Consider the following 27,812-nt stretch of genomic DNA (forward strand, 5'->3'; position numbering starts at 1 on the left):
CTGGAGTTCAGTGGAAAGGTCTGGGTTGCAGATGAGGATTTGTGAATCGTCTCTATCTATGTGGCAGTGAAACAGTGGGACCAAATGAGGGCACTAGAGGGAGTGTAGCGAGAGGAAAAGTCCATGCAGTGGGTTTGGGTAATGAGAGCAGCGAGAAAGAGGTCAGAGCCATCAGACGCTGCTGAGAGGCCAATTTAGATGAAGATCGAAAAGCATCGTTCTCTCCTTAGCAAACCGGAGGCCACTGTCGGCCTCAGCGACAGCCGTTGGGGAGAGCGGTGAAGCCAGAAGCCAGACTGGAGAGGGTGGAGGAGTGGGGAGGGAGGAAAATGTGGAGAGTTCTTGCAAGAAGGCTGGCTCCGACGGGCAGAGAGAAATAGGGCAATAGCTGTAGAGAGGTGAGGGTTCCAGGGCCAGTTTTTGTTTTCATTTTTTAGATTGCAGAGAATTGAGTATGTTTAAAAGTCAATGGGAAGATGGTCACAAAAGGACAATCACTGTATGATTCCACTTATATGAGGGCCCTGCAGTGGTCCAGCTCCTAGAGACAGGAAGTAGAATGGTGCTTACCAGGGCCTGGGAGGAAAGAGGACTAGTTGTTTAATGGAGCTAGAGTTTCAGTTTCAGAAGATTAAAGAGTTCTAGAGATGGATGGTGGTGATGGTTGTATAACAACATGAATGTACTTAATGCCACTGAGCTGTACGCTCAAAAATGGTTAAAAGAGTGCATTTTATGTTATACGTATTTTGTCACACACACACACACACACAAATTTAAGTCAATGAGGAGAAAACCAGTTGATAGAGAAACTGAATATACTAAAAAGAGGAGATAATTAAGTCAGTGGTGGGAGTGGCGGGTCCGAAGCCTAGGGGAGGACTAACCCCAGCAGGAGGGGTCAGAGGGAAGGAGGACGCAGAGGAATAGCCGGAGGCAGTCTCTCGCGGAAGGATGAAGGGGCTTCGATTTTCTCTGCAAAGTAGGGTACAGAGAAAAGGAGGCTTTTCGTAGGGAGGCTGAGGGGAAGAGAGGTTTCAGGAGAGGAGGTCTGAGCCAAGAAGGTTTGAAATTGTCATTCAAACTCCAGGAATGGAGTAGGGTCTCCAGGCCATGCTAGCCACTTTGCGGTTGGGGAGCGTGGATTCAGAGAGAAATCCAGCTCTGTTTGCTCAGGGGTGGTATGATCTGCAGATCAGTAGGAAGCTGCAAGCAAGAGAGGGAGCACGGAGGAGGCCTGAAAATTCTCTTGGATTCGGGAGGCTACTCCCTTCTCGGGCATCTCTTCCAGGTGTTTAGTGAAGAACTAACCCTCAATCCTCAAAGATTCTGAAATCTTTAATTTCTAGCAATTGCTTTCCCGGGTATATATCCAAAGAAAACAAAAAGAATGCTGAGAAAAGATACATGCACCCCAATGTTCACCGCAGTACTATTTACAATAGCCAAGACACGGAAGAAACCTAAGTGTCCATCAACAGATGAAGGGATAAAGAAGATGTGGTACATATATACAATGGAATATTACTCAGCCATAAAAAAGAATGAAATTTTGCCATTTGCAACAACATGGATGGACTTGGATGGTATTATGCTAAGTGAAATAAGTCAGAGAAAGATAAATATTGTATGATATCACTTATATGTGGAATCTAAAAAATAAAACTAGTGAATGTAATGACAACAACAACAAAAACAGACACACAAATACAAAGAACAAACTAGTGGTTACCAGTGGGGAGGGGCAAGATAGGGGCAGGGAATGAAGGGGTAGAAAACTACTAGGTACAAAATAAAAAGCTACAAGGATATATTGTACAGCACAGGGAATATATTTTATAATAACTTTAAATGGAGTATAACCTTTAAACATAGTCACTATATTTTGACTGAAACATATAATATCGTTCACCAACTATACCTCAATGAAAGAAAATAAAGCCAAGGTAAGGTTGCCTGGGAATTAAGAGACAGACCTTGATCAAATTTCTCCCTGAGTACTTACTGCATGAGTGACTTGAGCAAGTTGCCTTATCTTTCTGAGCCTCAGTTCCCTTATTTGTAAAGGGAAATAAGAAGAGTTACCCTGCTGGGTCTTTGTAGGATCCAGTGAGATTACTGAGCGTGGAGCATGCCACCCAGAGGCCCGCATGCTGAAGCGAAGGCTCTGTAAAGGGTGGCCGTTGTCACTAGTGCGGCGTGAAGGCCTGCCTGTTTCTGCTGGGCAGTCACCGTGCCCTCCCATTTCCCAGGCAAGTGGGCATCTTGGCTCCCAGCAGGGATGTCAGCCAGCTTGGGGCCGCTTCAGAGGTGTCCAGCAGAAGGGAGAAAATTAGAGGATAATTTTCAGGAAAAAGTAAGCTCATGACTATCATACAGATAGTGTCTATTTTAGTCATATGAGGAGGGAACCAGGCAGATGTTATAACCGGTTCAGAGGAAAAGTCAAAACAGTACAAAATTTGAATAAAGGAATGCAACTGTTTTTTGTCTTGAGGTGCGCAGGAGGAAGAGGGAATTTAACTGAAACTCTACTGGGCAAGGTTGATAAAGCGTGTCTGTAGTTCACTACAGCTTACAAAGCGCTGCAAAACAGCTCTCATAGGATTAGAATCTGCTAAAGAGGAAGGGAATGCTGCAGACAATGCGTAGTTTTCCACTGAGGTACAGCATTTTTTCCTGCACTTCTGGATGGCTGTGGGGCCTTTGCCAGGGCTGAGAGGAGGTGGGCGAATTCCCAGGGTGCCCAATCCACTCTCAAGAAAGCCCTTCCCATCCTCCTCAGGCACGCTGACCCTCCTTCCTCTCTTTCTGTAAGTGGCACTAAACATCAAGCCTGTTGCTTTAACACTGGTCACGGGCAGCCGCGTGACCTTGCTCCTTGTGATACTGACACGTGACTGATGCCCTTCTATTATGGCCCTTTCTCATATTGGTATCCTAGGAAGCTGGCAGTCTGTCTCCTCTATCTTTTGTCCCAGTTGGTTATCCCAGCTGTTTTGTGTCTGTTTCTGGGCAAACTGAGTCCCCGCCATCGCACCCAGACAGCACCTGGCACCCCAAAGTTCCTGGGGGAATAGCTGTGGGTTTGGTAAATTGCGCCTTTGAGCAGCTCATTTTCTTCCCAGAGAGAGAGCTCCTCTGGACGGCAGCCGGGCCCGGTTTTATTTGTTCAGCGCCCAGCCTCCTCACATGCAGAGGACAGCCTTTTGAGCACCTGGCCTGTGACAAAGCCATGGAAAATAAAGAGGTGGTTTCTTGTTGAGAAGATGGCTTTTTAAAGAGAACGGTGTCATACCGTGAAGTTTCAGCAGCTCTACGCAGGCATGTATGTGCCAGGTGTTATAAGATTCAATAGGGAAACCACATATAGCTAAATGTGGGTCTTTAAACAAATTCAGTTGTGACTCTAAGTGTAAAGGTTTCGTGAGACTCAGCTGAGCCCCTGCTGGGCCCAGTGGCTTCCTTAGAAGCTCTTGTACAGGTTTGGGAAGAGAAAACCTACACCCTGTGCATAGTGATAGGTGCGCTGACTAGACTTCACCCAGGGCATTCCCAGATCACTGAATGGGGCATATCTTGAGATATTAGCTGGTGCCACTTACTAAATACTTCTGTTGTCTAAGGGCCATACCTGTCTTATCACATTTCATCACAACTCTATGAGGTGTGGCCACCAAACGCCATTTTAGATGAGGACACTAAGGTTCAAAGAGTTGAAGTGAGTTGCTCAGGGTAGCACAGAAACTAAGCAATAGAGGTGGATTTGGATCTAGGTTTGTTTGCTGGTGGTACATTAACTCCCCTGAGCTTTCTTTAAGCTTTTCTAGGTCGCTGATATTTTTCAGAAACAGAGAAGGGGCTCGACTTGATGATATTGGACACAGGGTGCCTTCCTACTCCAAACCTCTGGGTCATAAGTGGTTTTCAACATGCCAGAGCTGCCCTTGGTCTTCTCTTCCTTGTGTAGCCCAACCATCTGGTGTGCAGCCAGCTACCTAGATTCCATTCAGTCAATCGAATAAGCTCCCTCAAGACCCTGCCTAGTATGGGGGAAGAGCAGGAGAATGCAATGCTCTCCTCCTCATAAGGGCTTCCATTTAGTTGAAGAGAAAAAGACACACCCCGCTCCCCAACATACACACACACACAAAGCCAGTAAAGGTGCACTGCAGAAGCAGAGTATATTCTTTTTGCATGAGTTTGACTATTTTAGATACCTCATATAAGTGGAATCGTGCACTATTTGTCCTTCTGTGTCTGGTTTACTTCACTCAGTATAATGTCCTCCAGGTTCATCCATGTTGTCATATTTGGTAGAATTTCCTTCTTTTCTGATGCTGAGTAATATTCTATAGAAACAGATTGTTGAATGGTGGTTGCCAGGGGCTGGGGTGAGGGACAGATGGGGAGTTGCTATTCAATGGGTATAAAGTTTCAATTGTGCAAGATAAATAAGTTCTTAGAGATCTGCTCTACCTTGTGCCTATAGTTAACAACACTATATTTTGCACTTAAAAATTTGTTAAGAGGGTAGATCTCATGTTAAGTGTTCTTACTGCAATGAAAAAAAGCAGGGTGTACTCCAGTGTGGGGCTGATACCCCTGGCCTGGAAGTTTAGACCAGGCAAATCTTTGGCATGGAGTTCTTTCTGTGAGGGCATTACTGAATCTTGAAGGGAACATTCAAAACCTATATTTAGTTTGTGGAAAACAGCTCTCTTTAAAATAACCTGCTATCTGACTTCACACCGCATTTCAGCTCAGTCACCACGCACAACCAGTGCTTACCTCAGAATCTCACTCAATCATAAAATGTCTACACTTTGAGGTCATTTGCTAGGAATTTTTGCATCTATGTTCATGAGGGATATAGGTTTGTAATTTTCCTTTCTTGCTATGTCTGTCTGTATTTTTGATATCAGAGTAATGCTGTCATTGTAGAGTGAGCTGGGAATTGTTCGTCTAAAATTCTCTGGAAGGGTTTGTGTAGAACTGGTATTACTTTTTTCCTGAATGTTTGGTAGAGTTCACCAGTAAAGTCATCTGGGTCTAGAATATACCTTGTGGGAAGGTTTTTAGCTACAAATTCAACTTCTTTAATAGATACAGGGTTATTCATGTTACTTGTTTCTTCTTGACTTCTTGAGCTTTGTTAGTCTATATCTTTCAAGAAATTTGTTCATTTCTTCTACGTTATTGACTTTGTTAGCATAAAGTTGTTCATAATATTTCCTCATTATCCTTCTAATATCTGTGGAATAAGATGTGATGTCTGACGTGACATGACATCCTCTAAGGTGATCCAAATGGTATTGGAAATCCCAGAGCCGAAAAGGACTTCGGAGATCAACTAGCCATTCATTCATTTCAGAATGAATTACTGATCACCTGCTCCATGCCAGACTTTGTGAACAGGGCTAGAACTCAGCTGCCAGCAACAGCAGCAAAACAGAAACAGACATGCTCCCTGCCCTTGTGAAGCCCAGGGTCTTGCCTGATTATTTCATTTTACAAATGAGATAACTGAGGCCTGAGAGGAGAAGGTGAGCTGTACAGTTGCACAGAGGACAATGGCAGGCCCATGTAGGCTGAAGCCGTCCTAACAGCCTGTCCAGGGCTCTTTCCTGGCTCTCTGGTGACATGTTCTAAGTCCATGTTTTCTCACTCCCATCATATAAGTTATCCATCTCATTTATCGCCTAGCTCTCCCACTATGAGAGGAGGCATTTTTGGCCTGTTTTGTTCATTGATGCCCAATGCCCAAGTGCCCATTACGTAGCAGATGTGCAAGAAATATTTGTTGAATGAAGTGTGGTCCAAAGAACCTTCTGCTCACTCGGTGGATTGCCTCCAAACTTCGTTTTCTTAATTTTTTGAACTTTTTATTTGAAAATACTTGAAAACTTCCAGAAAAGTTGCAATAATATGACAAATACAAAGAATGCCTATATACCATTTATCCAGATTTGCTTATTTTTTCATTTTACCCCATTGCTATATCATCTGGTCTATCCATCTTTCATAATATATTTTTTTCATTTGAGAGTAAGTTGTATACATTACAGACATCAAGCCCTAAATATTTGTTACAGACTGAAAGTTTACAGCTCTCCCACATATTTCTATGTTGAAGCCCTAACTATCCAATGTGATCGTATTTGGAGGGAGGTGGGGCTTTTGGGAGAGAAATATGTTTAGATGAGGTCCTGAGGGTGGGGCCCCCATGATGAAGGGATTAGGATCCTTATAAGAAGAGGAAGAGAGACCAGAGCTGGCTCTCTCTCCACCATGTAAGGACACGGTGAGAAGGTGGCCATCTGCAAGCCAGGATGAGGGCCCTCACCAGGAACCAAATCTGCTGGCACCTTGACCTTGGACTTCCCAGCCTCCAGAACTATGAGAAATAAATATCTGTTGTTTAAGCTACCCAGTCCATGGTATTTTGTTATCGGAACCTGAGCAGACTATGATTTTTTGGTAACGAGAAACAGAGTGCTGCTGTAACAAATACCCGAAAGCGTGCAAGTGGCTTTGGAACTGGGTAACTGGTAGAAGCTGGAGGAGTTCTGAAGGGCATGCTAGAAATACAGACAGAGGGAAATTCTGGTGAGGACTCAGAAAGAAAAGAGGAGAGCTGGAGAGAACGCCTCTTTTTAGAGAAGACAAATAATCATGAACAGAACGTTGGCAGAAATATGGATGATAAAGGCCATTCTGGTGTGGTCTCTCAGATGGAAATAACATGAGGAACATGTTATTGACCAATGGAGAAAAAGTGACCCTTGTTATAAAGTGGCAAAGAACTTGGCTGAACTGTGTTCTAATGTTTTGTGGAAGGTAGAACTTGTGAGCGAAGAAACTGGATATTTAGCTGAGGCAATTTTTAGAAATTGCCTTAGGGAAAGCACTGAAGGAGTGGCTTGGTTCCTCATGACTGCTTTTAGTAAAATGTGAGAGGAGAGAAATGAATTGAAGAAGGAATTGTTTAGCAAAAAGGAAACAGAACATAAAGATTTGGAAAATTCTCAGCTTATCTATATTGCAAAAAATGAGAAAGCTTGTTCTGAAAAAAACAGTAAGAGGATGGCCCAACAAGCATTTGATAGAAAGGTCAGTGTGGGAGTGAACCACAGACCTAATCAGCTACCCCAGCAGAAACACTGCTAGTGTGAACTGAATGAGTGTGGATACAGGACAAAATGAAGGCAGGCTGTCAGACTTAGATTCTACAGGACCAAACTATAGAGCTCTTTGCCTGCAAACATATACCATTCTTCAAGACAAGGGAAGAATGAACCCAATGGTGATTCAGAGACCATCAGGGCTGCCTCCTTGGTTTCAAAGGGGGCAGGGCACTGCCTTGACCTCAGTAGGCCATATGGCAGCTGCCCAGGGTCTTGGGGGAGTGACTCCTGCCCGGCAGAGCCACGCAGGTGGGACGGATGCCCCACCACGTCCGTAAGGCAGAGCATCAAACCAGAGAGGATTATTCTCAAGCCTTAAGATCTAATGGTATGTACTTTGCTAGGCTTAGACTTTCTTGGAACCTGTCACTTCCTTCTTCCTTCTAATTTCTCCCTTTTGGAATGAGAATCTCTACCCTATGCCTGTTCCACCACTGTATTTAGAAAGCACATAATTTATCCAGTTTCACAGGTTCACAGCAGAAGAGTTTTACTTCAGGTTGAATCGTTTTGCTCTCTCCTGGTTTAGATAATATTTAGATAAGACTTTGGACTTCAGCCTTTAGAGTTGATACTGGAATGAGTTAAAACTTTGGGGGATGTTGGGGTGGAATTAATGTGTTTTGTATGTGAGAAGGACATGATTTGGGGGGATACAGGGGTAGAACGTTATGGACTGAATGTTTCTCCCCCAAATTCATATGCTGCAATCCTAACCCCCAGTGTGATGGTATTTGGAGATGGGGCATATGGGAAATAATTAGGTATAGAAGAGGTCTTGAGGGAGGGGCTTCCACGATGGGATTGCTGTCCTCATAAAAAAAAAAGGAGACTAGAGCTTGCTCTCTTTTTACCATATGAGGATACAGGGAGAAAGCAGCCATCTGCAAGCCAGTAAGTGGGCCCTCACCTGGTAACTGAATCTGCTGGTACCTTGATCTTGGACTTCCCAGCCTCCAGAGCTGTGAGAAATAAATGTCTGTTGTTTAAGGCATCCAGTCTGTGGTATTTTGTTATAGTAGCCTGAACTGACCAAGAGAATACTTCAATGTGTACTTCCTAAGAATAAGAATATTGTCTTATGTAACCAAAATATAGTTATCATCTTCATACATTTACACTGATACCATACTTTAATCTGGCTGCATTGCAGTTTTGTTAATTGACCCAATAATGTCTTTTATGGCATATTTTTTCTTCTAGCACAAGATCCAGATTAGGATCACGTGTTGCATCTAGTTGTTACGCCTCTTTAGTCTCCTTCAACCTAGAATATTTCCATATCCTCTGTCGTTTAAGACATTGACATTTTTGAAGAATAAAGTCCTTCTTTAAAGTTTTTTAAAATTTAGGGTTTATCTGATGCTTTCTCAGTATTCAATTCAGTTTCTGCATTCCTGGCTGTAAAACTACACAAATGACACTGTATCCTCCTAAGAGCATCGCATCAGGAGGCATCCAGTGCCCATCTGCCCTTCAGCTTGAATATGGTGTTGTTTGATTTGGCCACTGTATAATTACATTTTTCCCTTGCGGTCTATGAGTGAATACTTTAATACTGTGCCATTATTCTGCTCCAGATAAAAATTCCCTCCTATGTTTAACATTCATTGATCACTTTTGCCTGAGCCAGTCTTTACTATGATGGCTGAAAAATGATGGGTCTTTTAACTTCAGCTCTCCCTTCTCCATGTCATCCAGCTGGCACTCAGGATTTTATTATAAGCAAGAAGACTCCCTTCTCTTCCTCCATTTATTTCCTTCCTCCCTCCCTCCCTCTCCTCCCTCCCTTTCTTCCTTCTTTCTTTTCTTTTTGTATTTGTTATTGGTAAGAATTCAGAGATTCCTATATTTTCAATGGTTTCTAATTCATTACTGTTCTGAACTACTTAGGTGTTCAACTTGTCCCAGATCTGGCTAGTGGGAGTTCCTTCAAGCTGGCTCTTGTTTCCCTGTGACATGCATGCCCTCATCATTTTTTAAAATACTTTTATACTTTCTGGCATAACAAGACGTTCCAGTTCATTTTGTAACCTATCTGTTGGGTTTTTAATATTTCATCTTTATTAATTTTACCCTGAATGCACACACAAAGTGTTCTGGATCAGAGACAGATTTCTTATTTAAATACCTTAGAGTAAGTAAGAAGTGCATTAGTCTCCGCTTACGTTCTTATTCCTAGTGCAGTGCAATAAGAGCCAGGCCAATTATCCTCCACGAGTAACCAGTAATACGTTATTTTTTGTCCCTTGCTTATAAAAGGCAGGAGGTAGCTGAAAAAGAGTCCCCTTCTTACTCCAGCCCTTTGGAATATAAATAAACTTACTTAGAGCTGTCCCTAAGTTCCTGGGCTCCTTCCTCCTGCTCCGGTCTTCCTGGTCTCTTAGAATATCTCTGTATTAACCTAGAGATATAGTCTGAGCTATAACTATTTAGCTTCTTGGGGGGAGATAAGCGAAGTTTTATTATGTTTTGAGTCAGAGAAGAGCAACTAACTAGACAAATAGCTATCGATTTTATTCTCATTGTTTATAAAGAGTCTCAGGAGTCTGGGGCTTTTTGCAGGAGTGCTGAGAGATCCTGGGAAGTTTTATTTCCCCATACTATCCTACCCTAGTTCTGGGATATGCCAGTTTTTCCCAAGGAGCCCTGGTTCCTTTAACTGAAAAATGGTATTAGAGACCAAGATCTGGGTACTAGATATGTTCATGCCTAACGAGGTTGTCTTTGCTTCTTGGCCCTTTCAGCAGGTAGAGGAAATATATGCATGTACACACACAATACACACACATGTGTATTCATTCATTTACATATATGCATACCTGTGTATGTATACATATCTACAGAGACACATGTGTATACATGCAAAGATACCTATTTTAGAAATGACAGACTCAAATTGATACCTCAGTCTTTCCACATGAAGGTATTCCTTGCCTTCCCCATTGTGTATTTGTAACGCCCCCTTCTTTCAAAGTGAGAATCCCTCTTCTAACAACATCAGCACACTGATTTATTTGCTCATATCTATAGTACATCTAAAGTAATTTGAAAATGGTTTTGCGTATCTCTACATAAAACAAACCTATCAAAGTTTAGGATTTGTTTTCAATTCTCTTTCACACCCCGCCCAAGACTGAGGGTATATGGCCAAATAATGAGGTAACCCTAAGTTACCTCGATTAGCCCTTCTGTTTCTCTTCACTTCGATTATGAATGCATTTGAAATTCAACTGTATTCATTTTGTTCCAGTTCTAGGTTTTTCTTTTCCTTACTTAAAAAAAAATACACAGAATATTAACATGCTTACAAAATTCAAAACTATCCAAAAAGGTATCCTCGGCAAAGTGTTACTCACGCCTGAATTCCTTACACCCTGTTTCACCACCACCCTTTGTAGGTAACTGACTACTGTTGTGTGATTTATACTTCTATGTTTCTATTTGTAAAGACAAATATATATATACATATATATGTGTTTTAATTCACCTTACTCCTTACAAAAATGTAGTGGACTATGTATGCTCTTTTACACTCTGCTTTTTCCCAGAACCTTCTGGAAACTACTCCATATCAGTTCATAGAAATCTTCCTCATTCTTTGTTGCAGCTGCATAGTACTCCTTTGTGGGGGAGTTTCACAGCTTATTCTTTCAATCTCCTTTGCTTGAACATTTAAGTACTTTCGAACATTTACTTCCTCTAATATATTATGGTTCTTTGGATGACCTTTCCTGTGATTCCAGGTAGAATTATGGGCCCCTCTGATTTGGGGTTGTGGTGGGTTTCAATTTGTGGTGCCTTTTTGTTTAGCACTTCCCTGTCCAGGTCCAGTTTACAATGGTCAGGCCTTCCCTTTAGGCCCAGAGCCTTCATATCATTTTTCAGGTCTACGGAAGACCTTGAAGACCTCTTTGTCTTCCTAGAGCACTAGCTAGCTTTGCAACTGTGGCAAATTTGCAAATCTGGCAGCCAGAACACAAACTTTATTTTATCTTCCCTTAACATTTTTGAAAGATTGCCTAGTACAGTGGGAGGTCAGACATACCTTGATTTGCAACCCAGCTCCATCCCTTCCTAGCTGTGTGATCTTGGGCCAGTTTCATAACCTCTCAGAGCGTCCTTTTCAAGCCCTGTTTGGGGCTTGGAAATATTGTGAGGGGTAAGCGAGAAGACATCAAACTGGACTGTTGTCTGAGTTTAACAAAACCACTAAGTCTAAACTCTATAGTTAAGATATATCAATATCTACACACACACACACACACACACACACACACACACACACACACACACACACACACACACACACACACACACACACACGGTGTATTAGTTTCCTAGGCCTGCCATGATGAAATGCCACAGATGGCGTGGCTGAAACATAGAGATTTATTTTCTCAGTTCTGGAGGCCAGAAGTACTAGATCAAGGTGTCATCAAGGTTGGTTTCTGACAAGGGCTCTTCCTGGCTTATGGACGGCCACCTTCTCTCTATGCCATCACATGTGCATGTGGGTTGCGGGGGGAGAGAGAGAGATCTCTGCTGTCTCTTCCTTATAAGGACATCAGTTTTATTAGATTAGGGCCCCATCCTTATGACCTTGTTTAACCTTAATTACCTCCCCAAAGGCCCTATCTCCAATATAGTTACACTGGGGGTTAGGGCTTCAACATATGAATTTCCGGGGGGACATAATTCAGTTCATAACAGAGGGGAAGAAAGATCTGGTAAGAAAAAAGACTCACATATTCACAGTGGGAATATCTGAAGAATGAAGTTATGCATGATTATTTTCTTCTATATGTATGTAGATAGATGTGCGTATGCGCGCGCGCGATTCCTGTATTTTCTAACTTTCTGCGATGACTATTTCTTACTTTATGACTGGAAAGTTTACTTTAAACAGGTTGCTAAACAGCAACAGTCTATCTCCCAAGTGTAGTCTTTTCCTGGCATGTGCTGCTTGGGGGCTCCATTGCTCTGGCAATGACTTGCTTTCTTCATCATGAGGCCCTAGAGAATCCCTGAACTCAGGTCAGACTGTGCATGTGGGTGAGTACAGGAGCATTTGAGAAGAGCTTTATTTTTAAGTCACTGTGCTGCAGTTGGACAAATGACAGACTGAAATGTTGTCCAGACATGGCTGGTCACCCAGGCAGGGACTTACAGGATGGTCATGTCCTATAAATAAGGCACCTGGGGCCCAGAGAAGGTAAGTGAGTAGGGATAAATCAACTCATGAGTAGGGATAAATCACCTGGTGTCAGGTGCTCTGCACAGAAAGAAGCATAGCTTAAAGCTTAGACTTTCAATATACCGGCAGATTTTTTTTTGAGTGGGGGATGGAGTGGGATGGGACAGGGAGTGAAATTGTAGAGTTCAGTCTTGAAAGTCATGTATAAAATAGTGTGAGGGTGTCCCACTTCCCCCTGGGGCCTCCCTGTCACCTGCTCAAACATGTCTACCTTGCAAAGCCCTGTCTGCCAGGGTGCGCACTCTGCCTTTGGACTATAGCGCTGAGTTCCTGTGCTGTGAGTTACCGTGTTCTCCACAGAAAGAGGACAGTGCTTAATGTTGGAAGGTGTGGGGCCCCTCCTAGTTCCTATGGCCTCTCACCTGTGGGACTCTAGGTCAGTTGCCTCATCCTTGAACTTCAAATCCCCACTCCACTCCCAAAGGCACATACCAGCTGCTCTTCTTTCCATGTTCTCATTTTAGGAAATGGCCTGAGGTCCAGGAGTCACCTTGACCCCTTTTTTCTTCACTTTCAACAACCAGTTAGTCTGCAAGCCTACAGCTGACAGTTGTAACTCTTTTTCTTCATTTCCCCATCATTTTTTACTTAGGCTATAGCAGAAGCTTCTATCTGATCTCCTTTTCTGTAAAAACTCTAGTCCAGAACACTGGTCTGTTTGGATTCTTCTCACTTACAAGCCTTCACTGGTCCTGTAATCTACTGAGGAAACCCTAAGCTCCCTGGTGTGGCCCCTGCCTACACTTCTCTGACCCCTTCTGGCTCTCCTTTTGTATCTAAGCCACTGGACAAACTGCAATTCCCAAAAAAGCTATTCACTCTACTAATTAGAATTAGGTTTGGCTGCAAGTGACAGAAATACTCTGCCCGCCTCTCAACACAAGGTTAACAAGATAAAAATGTATTTTTCATGTAAAAGAAGTCTAGAGTTGGTATGGTGTTCCAGAGAGTCAGGAACTCAAGCTTCTACTCCCTTGTGCATCTGCCGTTCTAACACGTGACTTCCACTTCATGGTCCAAGATGGCTGCTCAAGCTCCAGCCATCACATCCACTTTTTGCCAGCAGGAAGGAGGAATGAACAAGGAAGGGCGTAACCCTGCCTCTAAGAACAGTTCCTGCAAGTCACACTTGCTTACATACCTTTGGCCAACATTTTGTCACATGGCCATACTTAGCTGTAAGAGAGGCTGGGAAATTTTTATTTCAGGTAGTCTTTATTTTAGGTAGCCACGTGTTAAGGTATCTGTTACCAAGGAGGAAAGAGAGGATGGGTATGGGGTGACACCTAGCAGTCTCTGCCATGTATTCTCACATCTGGGGATTTGCACACGTCGTTTCTTCTGTCCAGGTCCTCTTCCCTCTCCTTCCTTACTCCCTTGACTTGGCCTAGTCTTATTTGTCCCTTAACATTCACTTACCTCATGGCCATCCTCACTCTGGCACCCTGTGACCGCCTGGGGGCTCCTTAGCACCCAGTACAACTGCACAATCTCTGGCCAGGGTGGGCCCACCACCAATAGTTCTTGTTTCAAAGATACTGAGGAAATGAGATTATATTCTTCAGGCTCCCAGGACCTTCCTACATCTGGGGGAAGGTGTGGGGACGGCATAGCTGAATGACCTTAGAGGCTCTTGGCAAATTGCCATTCTTGGTTGAACAGACCACCCATCTTCCCATAGTCGTTCTTCAGATACTGCAGGGACATTGATTAGGTCTCAGCCTCCTTCGTGATGGTGAGTGATCGAGGTGGGGAGGGTTTTTTTTGGAGGGGAGCCATGCTGTGCGGCTTGCGGGGATCTTAGTTCCCCAACCAGGGATTGAACCTGGGCCCACAGGCAGTGAGTGCGCCGAGTCCTAACCACTGGACCGCCAGGGAATTCCTGGGGAGGGATTATTGTTGTGATTCTTGCTTTCAATTCCAGTCAATTCTTGTTTTGATTTCTGCCATTTGTTCATTTTATACCTGGGCAACATCATCTCCCACCTGCTTTTTAAGGTGACTGACAGCAGATCACACTAAACAACTTTGTCCCTTAAGAGGGACACAGCTTCTTTCACTGCTAAGCCTTCGAGGCCCCTTCTCTCTCTTTCTCACTCACTCCTGTGCCGCATTTGATCCTCAAGACACCTCCTGTTTGAGAGAGCGGGGCAGTGTTACCTGCACTAGGCCTAGGGCGACTGTCTGACTTGCTCACGGTCATCAGACGAGTGGCAAAGCCAAGAAGTGAGCCAGGTCTTTCTGTAATAAGTCTAGTAGTTTTCACCTTCTGCTGCCATACTTTTCATATGTTGATAACTACTTTAATTAACATTTCTGTTCATAATTTTTTCCCAAATTTGGCTTCTTAGGATAAATGCCAAAATGTAAAATTACTGAGTCAAAGGGTATACAGTAAATACTTTTTTAAAAGGCTGTTAATGGATTTTGCAAAACTGATCCGTCCCGTGGAGTCTTATCACAGTCACATTTTGCCCAGGCCAGCCTGAGAGCAGGGGAGCCTGGGAGTGTGGGGAGGAGAGGAGCAGTGGCTGGTTCCCCAGCAGGGTGCATGTGGGCATTGCCCCAGCCTGGTGAGATTCTCACGTTTAAGCGTATGTTTTTGCATATGCCATGGTCCCTCCACACGAGCCGACTACGTCATTTGCTGCTCAACCACAGATACTGGCATCTGGTCCAGTGCTGCAGAAACCACGGCCTGTATTAGATTCTGAGATGTCCTGTGTCCGTCTCCATCATGCTTTGTAATAACTACGTGCTGGACTTTATAGGTGACTGAAGGGCTTTTCAGAGATCATTTTGGTTATATGAGATTCTGACTTTAAACCTCACCCCCCCTGACCCCCATATAAGGTATGACTGCAGGGGACTAAACCCAGAGCCATTTTCACTGTACCCTTGGCTCCAACAACCTCAAAAGTCTGAGTGGAACCCTTTCTGCTCTATGGCTGATGAATTATGACAAAATGTCCTTTCAGGTCCACACAGTTCTGGCTGGCATCTTTGCCTTCTTCTTAAGTGCTGCACCAAAACTCAGAAGCTTCATGGGGCTCTGGGGCCTCAGGTGGTACTTATGATGTGTCAGGTATTACTACAAGCCAACATTCACATGTAAATGTCCAGGTGACAGCTTGTCTGTTTCTTCCTGCAGTTGGTCACCACAGAAGGGCGCTTCCTCAAAGACAGTTTGTACAATGAAGGAATCCTAATTGTATGGGACCCGTCTGTTTACCATTCAGATATCCCAAAGGTAAGTGGGTGTCCACGGGAAATTGGAATTGAGTCACCTGTTTGTCTATAGATTTCCCCGAGGTCCTGGGTTTTAAAGTCACGGCTGACCTGGACCACACTGAGGGCTGGCTATTTCCATTTTAGGGCACCCCACTTCTGGACTAGTGGTTCAGGATTCCTGTCCTATACCAGTGCTCTCCATGCCCACCCTGAATTGCCATGTATTTGTCTCCCAGTTACGGTCTGTACCAGGTGTAACAGTGTCTGGATTTCCCACCATCTGGGGTGGATTGTGTTCATGTAATACAATTATTCCTGACGGGCACCAGCAGGAATAGGCAGTGGTTACTATCACTTCTATACGTAATAGTACCACCTGGTCCCACACTTCCAATTTCCGGATGCTTCTCATTTCACTCGCATAGCTACATAAAGAAGTAGATAGATAGAAGCATGGTTATTCCCATTTTACAGAGGAGGAAAACAGAATATGTGTGCGTGTCGGGGGGGGTCACCTGCCCTGGGACTTGATTTGCTAAGCAGAGGGCCCAGATCTGCAACATCAGCCTTTCCAGGGAAGGAGAAAGAGTCTCAGTCCTGCTGGAGTCTAGCTACTCTAGAATGGCCCTCTCATTATTACACATGTCAGCTGGCCTCTCCCTGATATGGGCTGCAGTGGCCACAGAAGAATGGCTTTAGGGAGGAGGGACAGAGAGCACTGTTCTTGGGACACTTAATTCTTACGCTGGACACACCAATAGCTGATGGGCTCTAGCGATCCCTGGCACCGTCCTCTCACTACCTCAGTTTCCAGTTTTGTACTGATCTCACTTAGAACTGAAATATGCCTGGGTCAGGTCAAGGACTGTGAATCCACAGATGTGGCAAGCCTGTGCCCCAGTTTTCACCCCTTTAAAAAAGAGAGGTGGGGTTAGATAGGGCCAAGAGGCCCTCTCAGCTCTGATATCCTTCCCAGATTCTATGATACTGAATTCTGAAGCCGTTCCAGGGTCAACAAGCTCAAAGCTTGGTAAGCAGAGGCTGTGTGCTGGGTCCCCCACTATCTAGTGAGAGCTTGAAGTCCGGAATCTGTTTTGATGAAGGGGCTGTGTCTCAGGAGTCTGCCATGGTCCTTCCCCACCTCCCCTCAAGTCCTCAGACGAGGATGACCCCCTGGGGGCAGCAGTGGCATTGGCACGTTGCTCTCCTTGAGAAGAACTCTTCCTTCTTTTTCAGTGGTACAAGAATCCTGACTACAGTTTCTTCGATAACTTCAAGAGTTATCGTAATCTGCATCCTGATCAGCCCTTTTACATCCTCAAGCCCCAGATGCCTTGGGAGCTGTGGGATGTCATTCAAGAAATCTCCCCCGAGCAGATTCAGCCAAACCCCCCGTCTTCTGGGATGCTCGGTGAGTCCATGTCTGGGGAAAGACCTCCTGTGCTTGATTCTAGAATAGATTAGCCTTCTACTGGGGTCTCATTCGTTCATTCGTTTGTTCGTTCACCAAAAAGTTGCTAGGTTTTTGCTGTGTTTGTACACTGAGGCAAATTTCAGCTAAGACACAGAGATCAATAAGACTCGACCTCCTTAATTTCAGGGTGTCCAGTGGGAGAGTTCAGTCAGGTGTCTGCGGCAACATTCAATTTGTGCCAGGAAGGAGTGACCAGCCCGTTGCCATAGGAGAGAGGACCCCTTCTAGAGGGATAGTCTGAGAACTTCGAGAACTTGGCCCAGGCCTGGGAGAGGGGAGGATTTGGCAGGTGGAGATGGAGAAATGGGAAGCACAGACAAGAGGAGGCAGGAAAACGGGAGGAGCGGGGCTGAGACTCAGATGAGGCCAGCAGAGCACTTGCTTCAGGTGTACGATTTAAGGAGGTGCCAAGAAATTCAGAAACAAATGATATCTTAATACAGTATCTTTTTAAAAAAATCACAATTAATGCAAAATTTTATGATAGACAAAATATCAAAATTTTAGATAAAGACAGGATCAATAATAATGTCATTATTGTCCTGAGCCATATTAGAATCTGTGGAAAAAGGAAGAGTCAATAATATTTTATTCAGAATTTCAAAAATCTGTTCACCCTAGTGACCACCCTAGTCGTGGCCCTGAGAGAAGCCTGAGTGGTGAGGCTTAACCGGGTTTGGGGGCCACGAATGGAGCTGCGGGTGCCGACATGGGGAGTGGGCTGGGGGCCCTGCATGCTGGCTACAGACTTTCTTCTTGGACCTACTCCACACCTCTCCACCCTGATGGCCCGTCTGCCCTTCCCTCCCTTTCAGTTTGAGTTCAGCTGGACCACGGGCGCTTTCCACGAGCCTCCAGGGCTGCCTACATCTCCCCGCCCCCCGCCCCCCTCACGGTCCCCGGCCCGCCCACCTTCCCTACTGGACTGCAGAGTCCCTCAGGGCGGGGACTGCGTTTGCCTCATCCTTGTGAGTCTGGCGCAGGATACCCCTGAGCTAAATGTTCACTATCAGAGGCACTTCCTGACAGAAAGAGATGGAGGCGCTTTCAGCATCCCATCGTCTTCATACCTTTCGCTTCCACTTTTGGATGGGTGCATTAGGGGGCTCTCCCTGGACCCCTTTTGAGCAGAAGTAGATGGAGAGCTTCCTGGGACGCTTTTTTCTTATTGCCCTACTGCCTGCCTTTGCCCGTGCTATTCCCGCCACCACCAGGCTTTCCCCCTCGCCCACCCCTCATGGCCAGAGCCCCTGCCAGGCCCCAAACCGGTGCTCCGGGAGGCGTACCAGAGCCCTCTCTCATAGAGGGCTCCCTCCCATCATCTCTAGAAGCACTTCTGCTGTGCCTTCATCAGTTACTTGCAGAGGTGTCTTTTCTCCCCCATTGAACCAGGAGGCAGCCAGAGGGCAGAGGTGGGGCTTTTCCCATGTCTGATTCTTCTAGAATAGAGTTGCTGCTAGCAGTTTACAGTTTTGCTGTTAGTGAGAACTGTTCACCATAAAGATTCCCTATATTTATGGTTGACAAAAGCAGCCTAGAGCCATGATATTATTGCATCCTAACGATAGCCTACGTGGTAGGAAGAGTGGGTAGATCACCGCCTTGGGGCAGATGAAGAACCTGAGGCCCCAAGCAGGACGTGTCCGGCAGGAGATGACCAAGCCAGGTGGGGACAAGCGTGGGTGGTGGCAGGCGTCTCCTGCCTCTTGCTGGGTCTGCACGCTGAGTGTTCTGTACCCGTCCCTGAGAGCACAACCTGGCCACACCCTCTCGGCTCCTGTCTCCCGCCTGACTGAGCAGAGTGCATCAGTACAGACCATGGCATGCTCCCGTGCCAACTGTCCTCCTCCCACCTGAGGCACGAAGCCTTCCCTCCCCACGCTGTTTCTCCAGGTACTGATATATAAGAAACGCCTCCCAAATTACCATCTCAGAGGCTGATCCAAGATACAGAGATGCTAGAAAGTAATATCTGCATGGAATGGTTCTGTCTCCTCAGTCACGTTGTCCTCTCTCTTCATATAGCTTATGGACAGTGATCAGTTCATTGACTGATGATGGAGCCCTCCAACCCATTAGTGTTTAGGGAGGACCTGCTGTGCACCAGGCCCTGACCTGGGTGCTGAGCAGGGCAGCACGAACCCTACGAAGGTACATAGGGCCCTGCACCCAGAGGAACAGCCTGCTGGGCTGGCTTCCCAGAACAACTCAGACTGGGAATCACACTCAGAAACTCCAGACAGACACCTCCCCAGATTTGGGGGCGTAAGCTGCTGGGCTCCCTGGGCAGCACTCTGGGGAGCTGGGGTGGGTTGTCGGGCAGGACTCACCTCTGCTCGCCTCTCCAGGCATCATCATCATGATGACACTGTGTGACCAGGTGGATATTTACGAGTTTCTCCCATCCAAGCGCAAGACTGACGTGTGCTACTACTACCAGAAGTTCTTCGACAGTGCCTGCACGATGGGCGCCTACCACCCACTCCTCTTTGAGAAGAACATGGTGAAGCACCTCAACCGGGGCACGGACGACGACATTTACCTGCTTGGAAAAGCCACGCTGCCTGGCTTCCAGAGCATTCGCTGCGGAGCGTAAGCTGCCTGGCCAGGCCCCCTCACCCTTCTCCATCGGGTATTTTACAGCCTGTCTCCTGGCCACCCTGGGCCCGGGAAGCCTGTTCCTGAATGATCACTGCCTGCACTCCAGGCAGCAAGAACCTTCGGGAACCCAAGGGCAGGGACCCAGGCCCAGCCTGCCCTTTTGTCATGGGGGTGTGTGAATCGAGAACTTCCCGCCACACTCATGTACACACGCCTAGGATTCCTTCCAGTCAGAGTCCCCTCTGCCCCTCCCCTGCACAGGTAAATGCAAGATCCACCTTTCCCAGTGGGGCTGCCAAAGCTGGGCTGCTTTCCCCACTGGAATGATGTTATTCTTGCAAACCAGTGCTCTGTCACACTTGAAATCTACACCTAGGCACTGATTTCATGTTTTAAACAAACTCTCCCATATTATGATTGTGCCCATTACAAGGCGCCTCTGAGGGGCAAGTAAGTGTCGCAAGGCATAGGAAACACAGTCAGTTCCTCCAGAACTAAGCTGCTCCTAAGGTCCATGCCCTGGGAGAGGCAGTATTCCTATCACTCCGGCTGGTTTGACGGCCCTTGGCCTTGGTGGTAGTGAGCAAAGGGTCTTGATGAACCCACAGCCCTCTCCATATGTGAGGAGATGAGAGTACAGAAAAAAAGGTACAGTCTCCATCCTCAAGTTGCTTACAGCTCAGTGCGGGTGACAGAATGGATTCAGGGTGTTCGGTGCCCTGTGGGCTTGTACGGTGGTGGGCTTGCTGTGCTGCTATCTTTGCACCAGGAGGGGCCACACACTTCCTGTGTCAGTGGGTCACAGAGGGCTTCATGGAGCTGCGGGCTGTGGAGTGGATTTTAGAAGAGGAAAAACATGCCAAGCAGATTCTGTCTGAGTCATCTGAGATGTGTTTTCCTTTCTGCCTTTATTACCCATATTTATTCCCTAAGATCTGCCTGAATTTACAGGTTCAAGTTATTTTTTGAGGAAGCCCCCTCCCTCATGTCTGAGACAGCAAGTGCAGCCCCATGACAGATGCCAGGCAAGCCAGATGCCAAAAACCTGATTTCCCCAGGCTCGCCTGGTCTGAGCCTAGCCTGCCAGCTGGGTGTGCACACCATATCCAAGTCTTCCTGGTTGATGCCTACTCCCAAACCTCCTCCTGCAATCTTGTTTTTCCCTTTAGTCTTCCTCCTCCAAAATTACTTTTAAGCATTTTCCACTTTAAAATATCCTCACCCATTTTTTTTGACCTTCATGGGCCTTTTGTGAAAGGTCTCTCAGGGACTGGGAATGTGGTTTCCTAGGACTTAAAGCAGCTCTCGGAGGTCAGAACCTTGGAGATCATACTGATTCTCACCAGGTGTATCAGATTGCTGTACCCTCCACCCCTCCCTGCAAGGGAGCAACACGAGTCTCCAGGCAGAGGCCTACCCTCTGTGGTCTGTCTACAAACTCCCTGGACCATTGTGCTAAGTCCCCTCCGCTGATGCGGAGCCACACTGGACTGGACCAGGCTTCTGGACTCCCAAAGCTAGCCCTGTGTGCTCAAGGGCCTCGAATGTTTGAGCTCCAGACCAGCTGTTTTGGAGCTGGAGTCCTCATTCGCTGCCAAACCATTGGCTTGAGCAGGCAGTAGAAAGAGCTCTGGAGTGAGAAGCCCTGGGCTTTCAAAGTGATGTTCCCCTATTACTCACTATGCCACCATGGGCAAATTCTCCTCTCTGAGCCTCTGTTTCCACATCTGTAAAATGGGTGATAAGCCCGCTTCACAGGTGATGTGAGGGTTACCTGGCATATTGCAGGTGCTCAGTACATGCTGGATTCCTCCCTTCCTTTACTAAGGACCTGCTCTGTGCTTACATCTGGGCAGGACCCGGCTTTGAAGGCCAGAGAGGGGGCCTTGTCCTGAGGGAGGTTAATGTCCTATTGGGAGACTACACCTACCCTGCTTAGAACACCCTGGAAACCATCCGAGGGAGTGGAGGGTGCAGAACGTGCCCCTCCTCCTCCCTGCCTGCAGCTTAGGCCTGATCTGCTTGGGGATGGGCAGAGCACTTGGGCCACTGGCTGCTGTGTAACATGAGTCTTTTCCATGTCTCTGGGCCCATGAATTCCTCACAATCTTTGAATCATGAGCACTGAGTGCAGAGGAAGGTGGCATTCCATCATCAGGAGAGAGATGTTGGTGTGGACGCTAAGACTACACTGGGTAGATGCTAGCTTTTAATTGTTATTATTAAGGGATCAAATTAATTTCATTCTGTTCTTTCTCTACATGGAAACTGGTAGAATGCAAATAAGATGTGGATGTTATCATTAGTCTGATAAGATGTTTAATATTTGTGACAGGTAATTTAAAAATTATGACTGAGTCCTGTAGGAAAGCCACTGTCTCTAAGGTGTTCTGTCTTCTTCAGTAGCCATCTGTTCATTCTATATCATGAGGTCCTCAAATCCTTCCATCAATCAGATAAGCTATTGATATTGGTTTGGAGTTGAGACATCAATCTCAGAAACTTCTGAATCATGACTAAGCTAATTCTGAATTACCCAAAGATTATGTAAAATTTTAAAATAAATGTTTTTTAAAAAGCTTGTCCCTCTTTTCTTACTTGCTAAGGGAACAACTGCTCATTGTCAATTCTTGTCTCCAAAGAGGACACAACTGGAATTCCAAACCCCCAAATCCTCCCCCAGAAGCTCCTCTGGCCTCTTAGCCTCTCTTTTCAACACTCCAGGAAAAGGAATGCTTACTTACATGGCAGGACAGCATCTTTGAGATAGTGACTGGTTTATTTTCTTCCTTTTGCTCTTGGTGGGATTCAAATGATGAAGCTGTCGTTCATCCAATACCTCGGTGAAGGGCTGCAGTAGGGCAGAAAGCAGAATGAAAAGAAGGTTGGTTTCAAAAGCCTAAAACCCTTAAAGGAACGATGTCCCAAGGGAATCGCCAAATTGTTTACATATAAATCCTGAGGAGGAGCAGGAGTAAGTGGAGAAAAAAATAACTCCTCTTCCCCATGAACGGCCCACCTCCTGTTATGGGCTGAATGTGTCCTCCTAAAATTCATATGTTGAAGTCTTAACCCCTAGTACCTCAGTAGGTGACCTTATTTGGAAATAGACAATTGGTTAAGATGAGGTCATATTGGAGCTGGGTGAGCCCCTAATCCAGTATGACTGGTATGCTTACAAAAGGGGAAATTTAGAGGTAGACGTGCACACGGGGAGAATGCCATGTGAAGATAAAGGCAGAAATCAGGGTGATGCTTCTATAAGCCAAAGGTTGCCAGTGAACCACCAGAAACTAGAGGAGAGGCATGGAAGATTTTCCCTCACAGCCCTCAGAAAGAACCAACCCTGCTGACACCTTGATCTCGGACTTCCAGTCTCCAGGACTGTGAGACAAAAATTTCTACTGCTGAAATCACCCGGTTTGTGGTGCTCTGTTTTGGCAGCCCTAGCAAACAAATATTTCCCCACCCCTGCTTATAACTCCTTACCTACAACAGAGTCCCCTGGAGTGGGGCTGGAAAGGACACTGAGAGGAACCAGGCTGTCTCAGGACCTGAAGAGAGGGCCCTGTGCCGTGTCCCCAGCCAAAGCTCTAGGAAGGACCAGCAAATCCTTGAAGAGCGAGGCTTTCACGGTGCTCTAGTCCAGGCAGATTGGACCTTAGGCAGCCTTGAAGAGCTCCCATGCCTGGAGAGGCAAAGAAGCAGCTGAGTGATAAGATCGTGAATGAGGGACCCCTGAGTAGTGTTGAGAGGTCAGATAACACGGAAGACTACTCCCCGACCCCTGCACCTAATGCCTTAGTGTTGCAAGTTCCCTGGAACTCAGATGTAACGCCATCTCGACTGAGATTGGGTTTCTGCCCGAATCTCAGGAGAATGGGAGCTCAAAAGAGGAGTGAAGAAAAATAGATTTCAATTAGTTTGGAAATTGAGATTTGTGCTTGCCAAATTTATAGTGGCCTTAAATCTCTATAAGGTCCTTTCAACTGGTGAGCTGGGCCTTGGGGTAGCACTTGGCTTCTCCGTTTGGGTCTTGGGGGAGCTTCTGCAACCTCCCCAGGCTGCCTTTCCCCTGGTTCCTACTTTGCTATCTGCTGGTTATTTTAAGGTGTGTATGTTAGGGGTGAAGGAGGAAAAATGAGACCCTGGCTTCTCTTTTCCTCACCAGCCGCTTAAGGAGAAGAAAGACACAAGTCACAGAAAGACACAAGTCACAAAGAGAAAGACCAACAGAGAGAGAGATTCGTACCTGCATCCTCCAAGCCCACCCCATCCATAGATCCCCTTACTGACTGAAGCCCAACTCCAGGCTCTTTGTTCTTGCAGAACGCTTCACACCTTGGCAAATGTGCTTTACCCACACCAGTAATGGCTCCACAGCCATAAGCGGGAGGCGGAGAAGTGGTGCACTGGGACTCTGGGACTGCCACCCCCACCCTATTCCCAGCTCCCTGTGTGGCTTTGGTTTCTACTTCGTCTGTGACTCTCACGGCAGCCTGCGAGGATGTTCTGTGATGTGATGGGGAGTGCATTATGGCCCCAGGGACACTTTCCACTCTAACTGGGGCAGGAACACCCTAACCCAGGAAATTCATCCTATGGGCTTGGGTAATGGCATCAGTTTCAGGAGAGAGGAAAAGGCCTCACCTGCACCCATGAAATCCCATCACCCAATGCATTTATGCTGCCATCCAGTCCTTCTCAGGATTGACTGGAAAACAAGTTTATAATGGGGAGAGGAATTCTATTCAGTCCAGCAAGTGCACAGTGAGCACCCACTGTGGCTGGCATTGGGAGACAGTGACAAAGACTCCCAGCACCTGCCCTCCAAGAAATTAGAGCCTGGGAGACTAGACCTGCCCTGTCTGTGTGTAGTATTATCAGGTTCAAGTGAGAGAAGAGAGCTGCCATTTTCTGAAAAGCTAAGCCCAGAAAGTATGTTTATTGTTGTTAGGCATGAATTTATAACTGCATATTAGAAAAATACTATGCAAATGCCAAATATGAAGGAATATGATCATACAAGGTAAAAGCACAATAATGAAGTTATAGAAGAAAGATTCATTTTGGCTGGGATCTGGGGAGTCTTAGTGGGTGACAGTCTTGAGGGACAGGCAGGATTCCCCCTTTTTTCTTTAAGGAAAATGCTTTTCCTGATTATAAAAGTTACACATATTTACTGTCAAAACACAAAATCATGAAGAGGAAAAAGTCCAACTCCATCCAAAGATAATCCCTACTAGCAGTTCCCAAAGCTACAGTAGTCTAAACAGTATGGTACTGGCACAAAAACAGACATACAGATCAATGGAACAGGACTGAAAGCCCAGAAATAAACCCACACACCTATGGTCAATTAATCTACAACAAAGGAGGCAAGAATACACAATGGAGAAAAGACAGTCTCTTCAATAAGTAGTGCTGGGAAAACTGGACAGCTAAATGTAAAAGAATGAAATTAACCATATACAAAAATAACACCATATACAAAAATAAACTCAAAATGGATTAGAGACCTAAATGTAAGACTGGACACTATAAAACTCTGAGGAAAACATAGGAAGAACACTCTTTGACACAAATCGTAGCAATATCTTTTTTGACCCACCTCCTAGAGTAATGAATATAAAAACAAAAATAAACAAATGGGACCTAATTAAACTTAAAAGCTTCTTCACAGCAAAGGAAACCATAAACAAGATGAAAGATAACCCACAGAATGGGAGAAAATATTTGCAAACGAAGTGACCAACAAGGGCTTAATCTCCTAGATATACAAACAGCTCATGCAGCTCTATGTCAAAAAAAAACCCAATCAAAAAATGGGCAGAAGATCTAAATAGACATCTCTCCAAACAAGACATATAGATGGCCAAAAAGCACATGAAAAGATGCTCAACATCACAAATTATCAGAGAAATGCAAATCAGAACTACAATGAGGTATCACCTCACACCGGTCAGAATGGTCATCATCAAAAAGTCCACAAACGATAAATGCTGGAGAGGATGCGGAAAAAAGGGAACCCTCCTACACTGTTGGTGGGAATGTAAAGTGGTACAACCATGATGGAGAACAGTATGGAGGTTCCTTAAAAAACTAAAAATAGAGCTACCATATGATCCAGCAATCCCACTCCTGGGCATATATCTGGAGAAAACCATAATCCAAAAAGATACATGCACCCCAATGTTCACTGAAGCACTCTTTACAGTAGCCAAGACAAGGAAGCAACCTAAGTGTCCATCAACAGAGGAATGGATAAAGAAGATGTGGTACATATAAACAATGGAATATTACTCAGCCACAAAAAGGAATGAAATAATGCCATTTGCAGCAACATGGATGGACCTAGAGATTATCATACTAAGTGAAGTAAATCAGACAGAGAAAGACAAATATCATATGATATCTCTCATAGGTGCAATCTAATTTTAAAAAATGATACAAATGCACTTACTTACAATACTGAAACAGACTTGCAGATATCTAAAACAAACTTATGGTTACCAAAGGGGAAACATGGTGGGGAGGGATAAATGAGGAGCTTGGGATGAACATGCATACACTACTATATATAAGATAGATAACCAACAAGGACCTACTGTATAGCACAGGGAACTCTACTCAATATTCTGTGATAACCTATATGAGAAAAGAATCTAAAAAGGAGTTAATATATGTATATGTATAACTGAATCACTTTGTTGTGCATCTGAAACTAACACAGCATTGTAAATCAACTATACTCCAGTAAAGTTTAAAAATACATACATACACACACACACACACACACACACACATATATAGAAAATGCCAAAAAAAGACCATATCCCACTTTTAAAAAAATATATATATCATAAAAATGCCTCCAGATCATTTAGGCAGCCAGCTGTGTCAGGAATCAGCCCCATCCACCAGCAGATTAACACTAGATCCAGGACCCGCTGGCCCTGCAACCACCTACCCCAGAACCCGGCTCTGCCCACTAGTGGGCCAGCACTAGCCCTGGGACCCCCTGAGGTTCTGCAAGCAGCCAGCTCATGACCTGGTCCCGCCTACCAGTGGCCGGCAGCCACAGCACAAGGTAGGGCCTGGCAACCGACTGGACCAGGGACCAGCCACACCTAATAGACTACCAACAGTAGTCAGGAGTTTTCTTTATGTTTCCTATGCTTGGGGTTATTTGAGCTTCTTGGATATGTACATTTATAGTTTTAATCAAATTTGGAAAATTTTTGGCCATTCTTTCCTCAAACCTTTTTTCACTTCCTCTCTCTTTGCTCCTTTGGAAACTCTAATACAGTAACAGATTGCTTAATGCTCACTGATGCTCTTTCCATTTTTTATAATTCTTATTTTTTCTGTTTCATTTTGTATAGTTTCTGGTGTTACATCTTCAGGTTCACTAAACTTTTCTTCTGCAATGTCAAATCTGCTGTTAATCCTATCCAGAGTATTTTTCATCTGAGATATTACAGTTTTCATCTTTCTGCTTTCTTGAAAATATAAAATATACTTTTAGCAACTTTTAATGTTCTTATCTACTAATAATATCAACTTTTATTTCTGGGTCAATTTTGATAGATTTTGCTCCTTGTTATGGGTAGCTTTTTCCAGCTTTTTTGAATGTCCTGGTAATTTTAGATTGGATGCCAGATATAAATATTTTCTTTTTGAGTATTAGATACTTTTGTAGTCTAATAAATATTCTTGAGTTTTGTTCTGGGATGCAAGTAAGCTTCCTGGTAACCATTGGTTCTTTTTAGGTACTGCCCTTAAGCTCTGTTGGTTCTCATTTCTCAGGGATCACTGTTCTTTGTTACCTGATTTCCAATGTCTTCAAAACTGTATTTTACATTTTTTGTAGTTCTTTAGCTGTTTCATGCAGGAGGGTAAATCAAGTCTCTTTTACTCTATCTTGGCCAGAATGGAAGTATCTCTTCATTAAAAGCTGAAGTGAATAAATGTTATAAGAGTTATACTTAAGCTGAATCTGGACTCATTCAACCATTTGGCTCTGTCTCAGAGACTGAAGTAGGGATACTATGGGCCTCTA

At 45.0% G+C, this 27,812-nt stretch overlaps 1 protein-coding gene across 1 annotated transcript in view; it reads left to right on the forward strand.

The window, feature by feature from the left end:
- Nucleotides 1–22,281, forward strand: part of ST6GAL1 (ST6 beta-galactoside alpha-2,6-sialyltransferase 1) — a 145,738-nt gene extending 123,457 nt beyond the window's left edge. The window contains exons 7-9 of the mRNA XM_024124376.3: nucleotides 15,596–15,694; nucleotides 16,912–17,086; nucleotides 19,498–22,281. Of these exons, the coding sequence (XP_023980144.1) occupies nucleotides 15,596–15,694; nucleotides 16,912–17,086; nucleotides 19,498–19,745 (522 nt within the window). The 3' untranslated portion in view covers nucleotides 19,746–22,281. The remainder of the gene's footprint in view (nucleotides 1–15,595; nucleotides 15,695–16,911; nucleotides 17,087–19,497) is intronic.
- The last annotated feature ends 5,531 nt before the right edge of the window (nucleotides 22,282–27,812 follow it).

Source organism: Physeter macrocephalus, chromosome 1, assembly GCF_002837175.3.
Source record: "Physeter macrocephalus isolate SW-GA chromosome 1, ASM283717v5, whole genome shotgun sequence".
Classification (NCBI taxonomy): Eukaryota; Metazoa; Chordata; class Mammalia; order Artiodactyla; family Physeteridae; genus Physeter; species Physeter macrocephalus.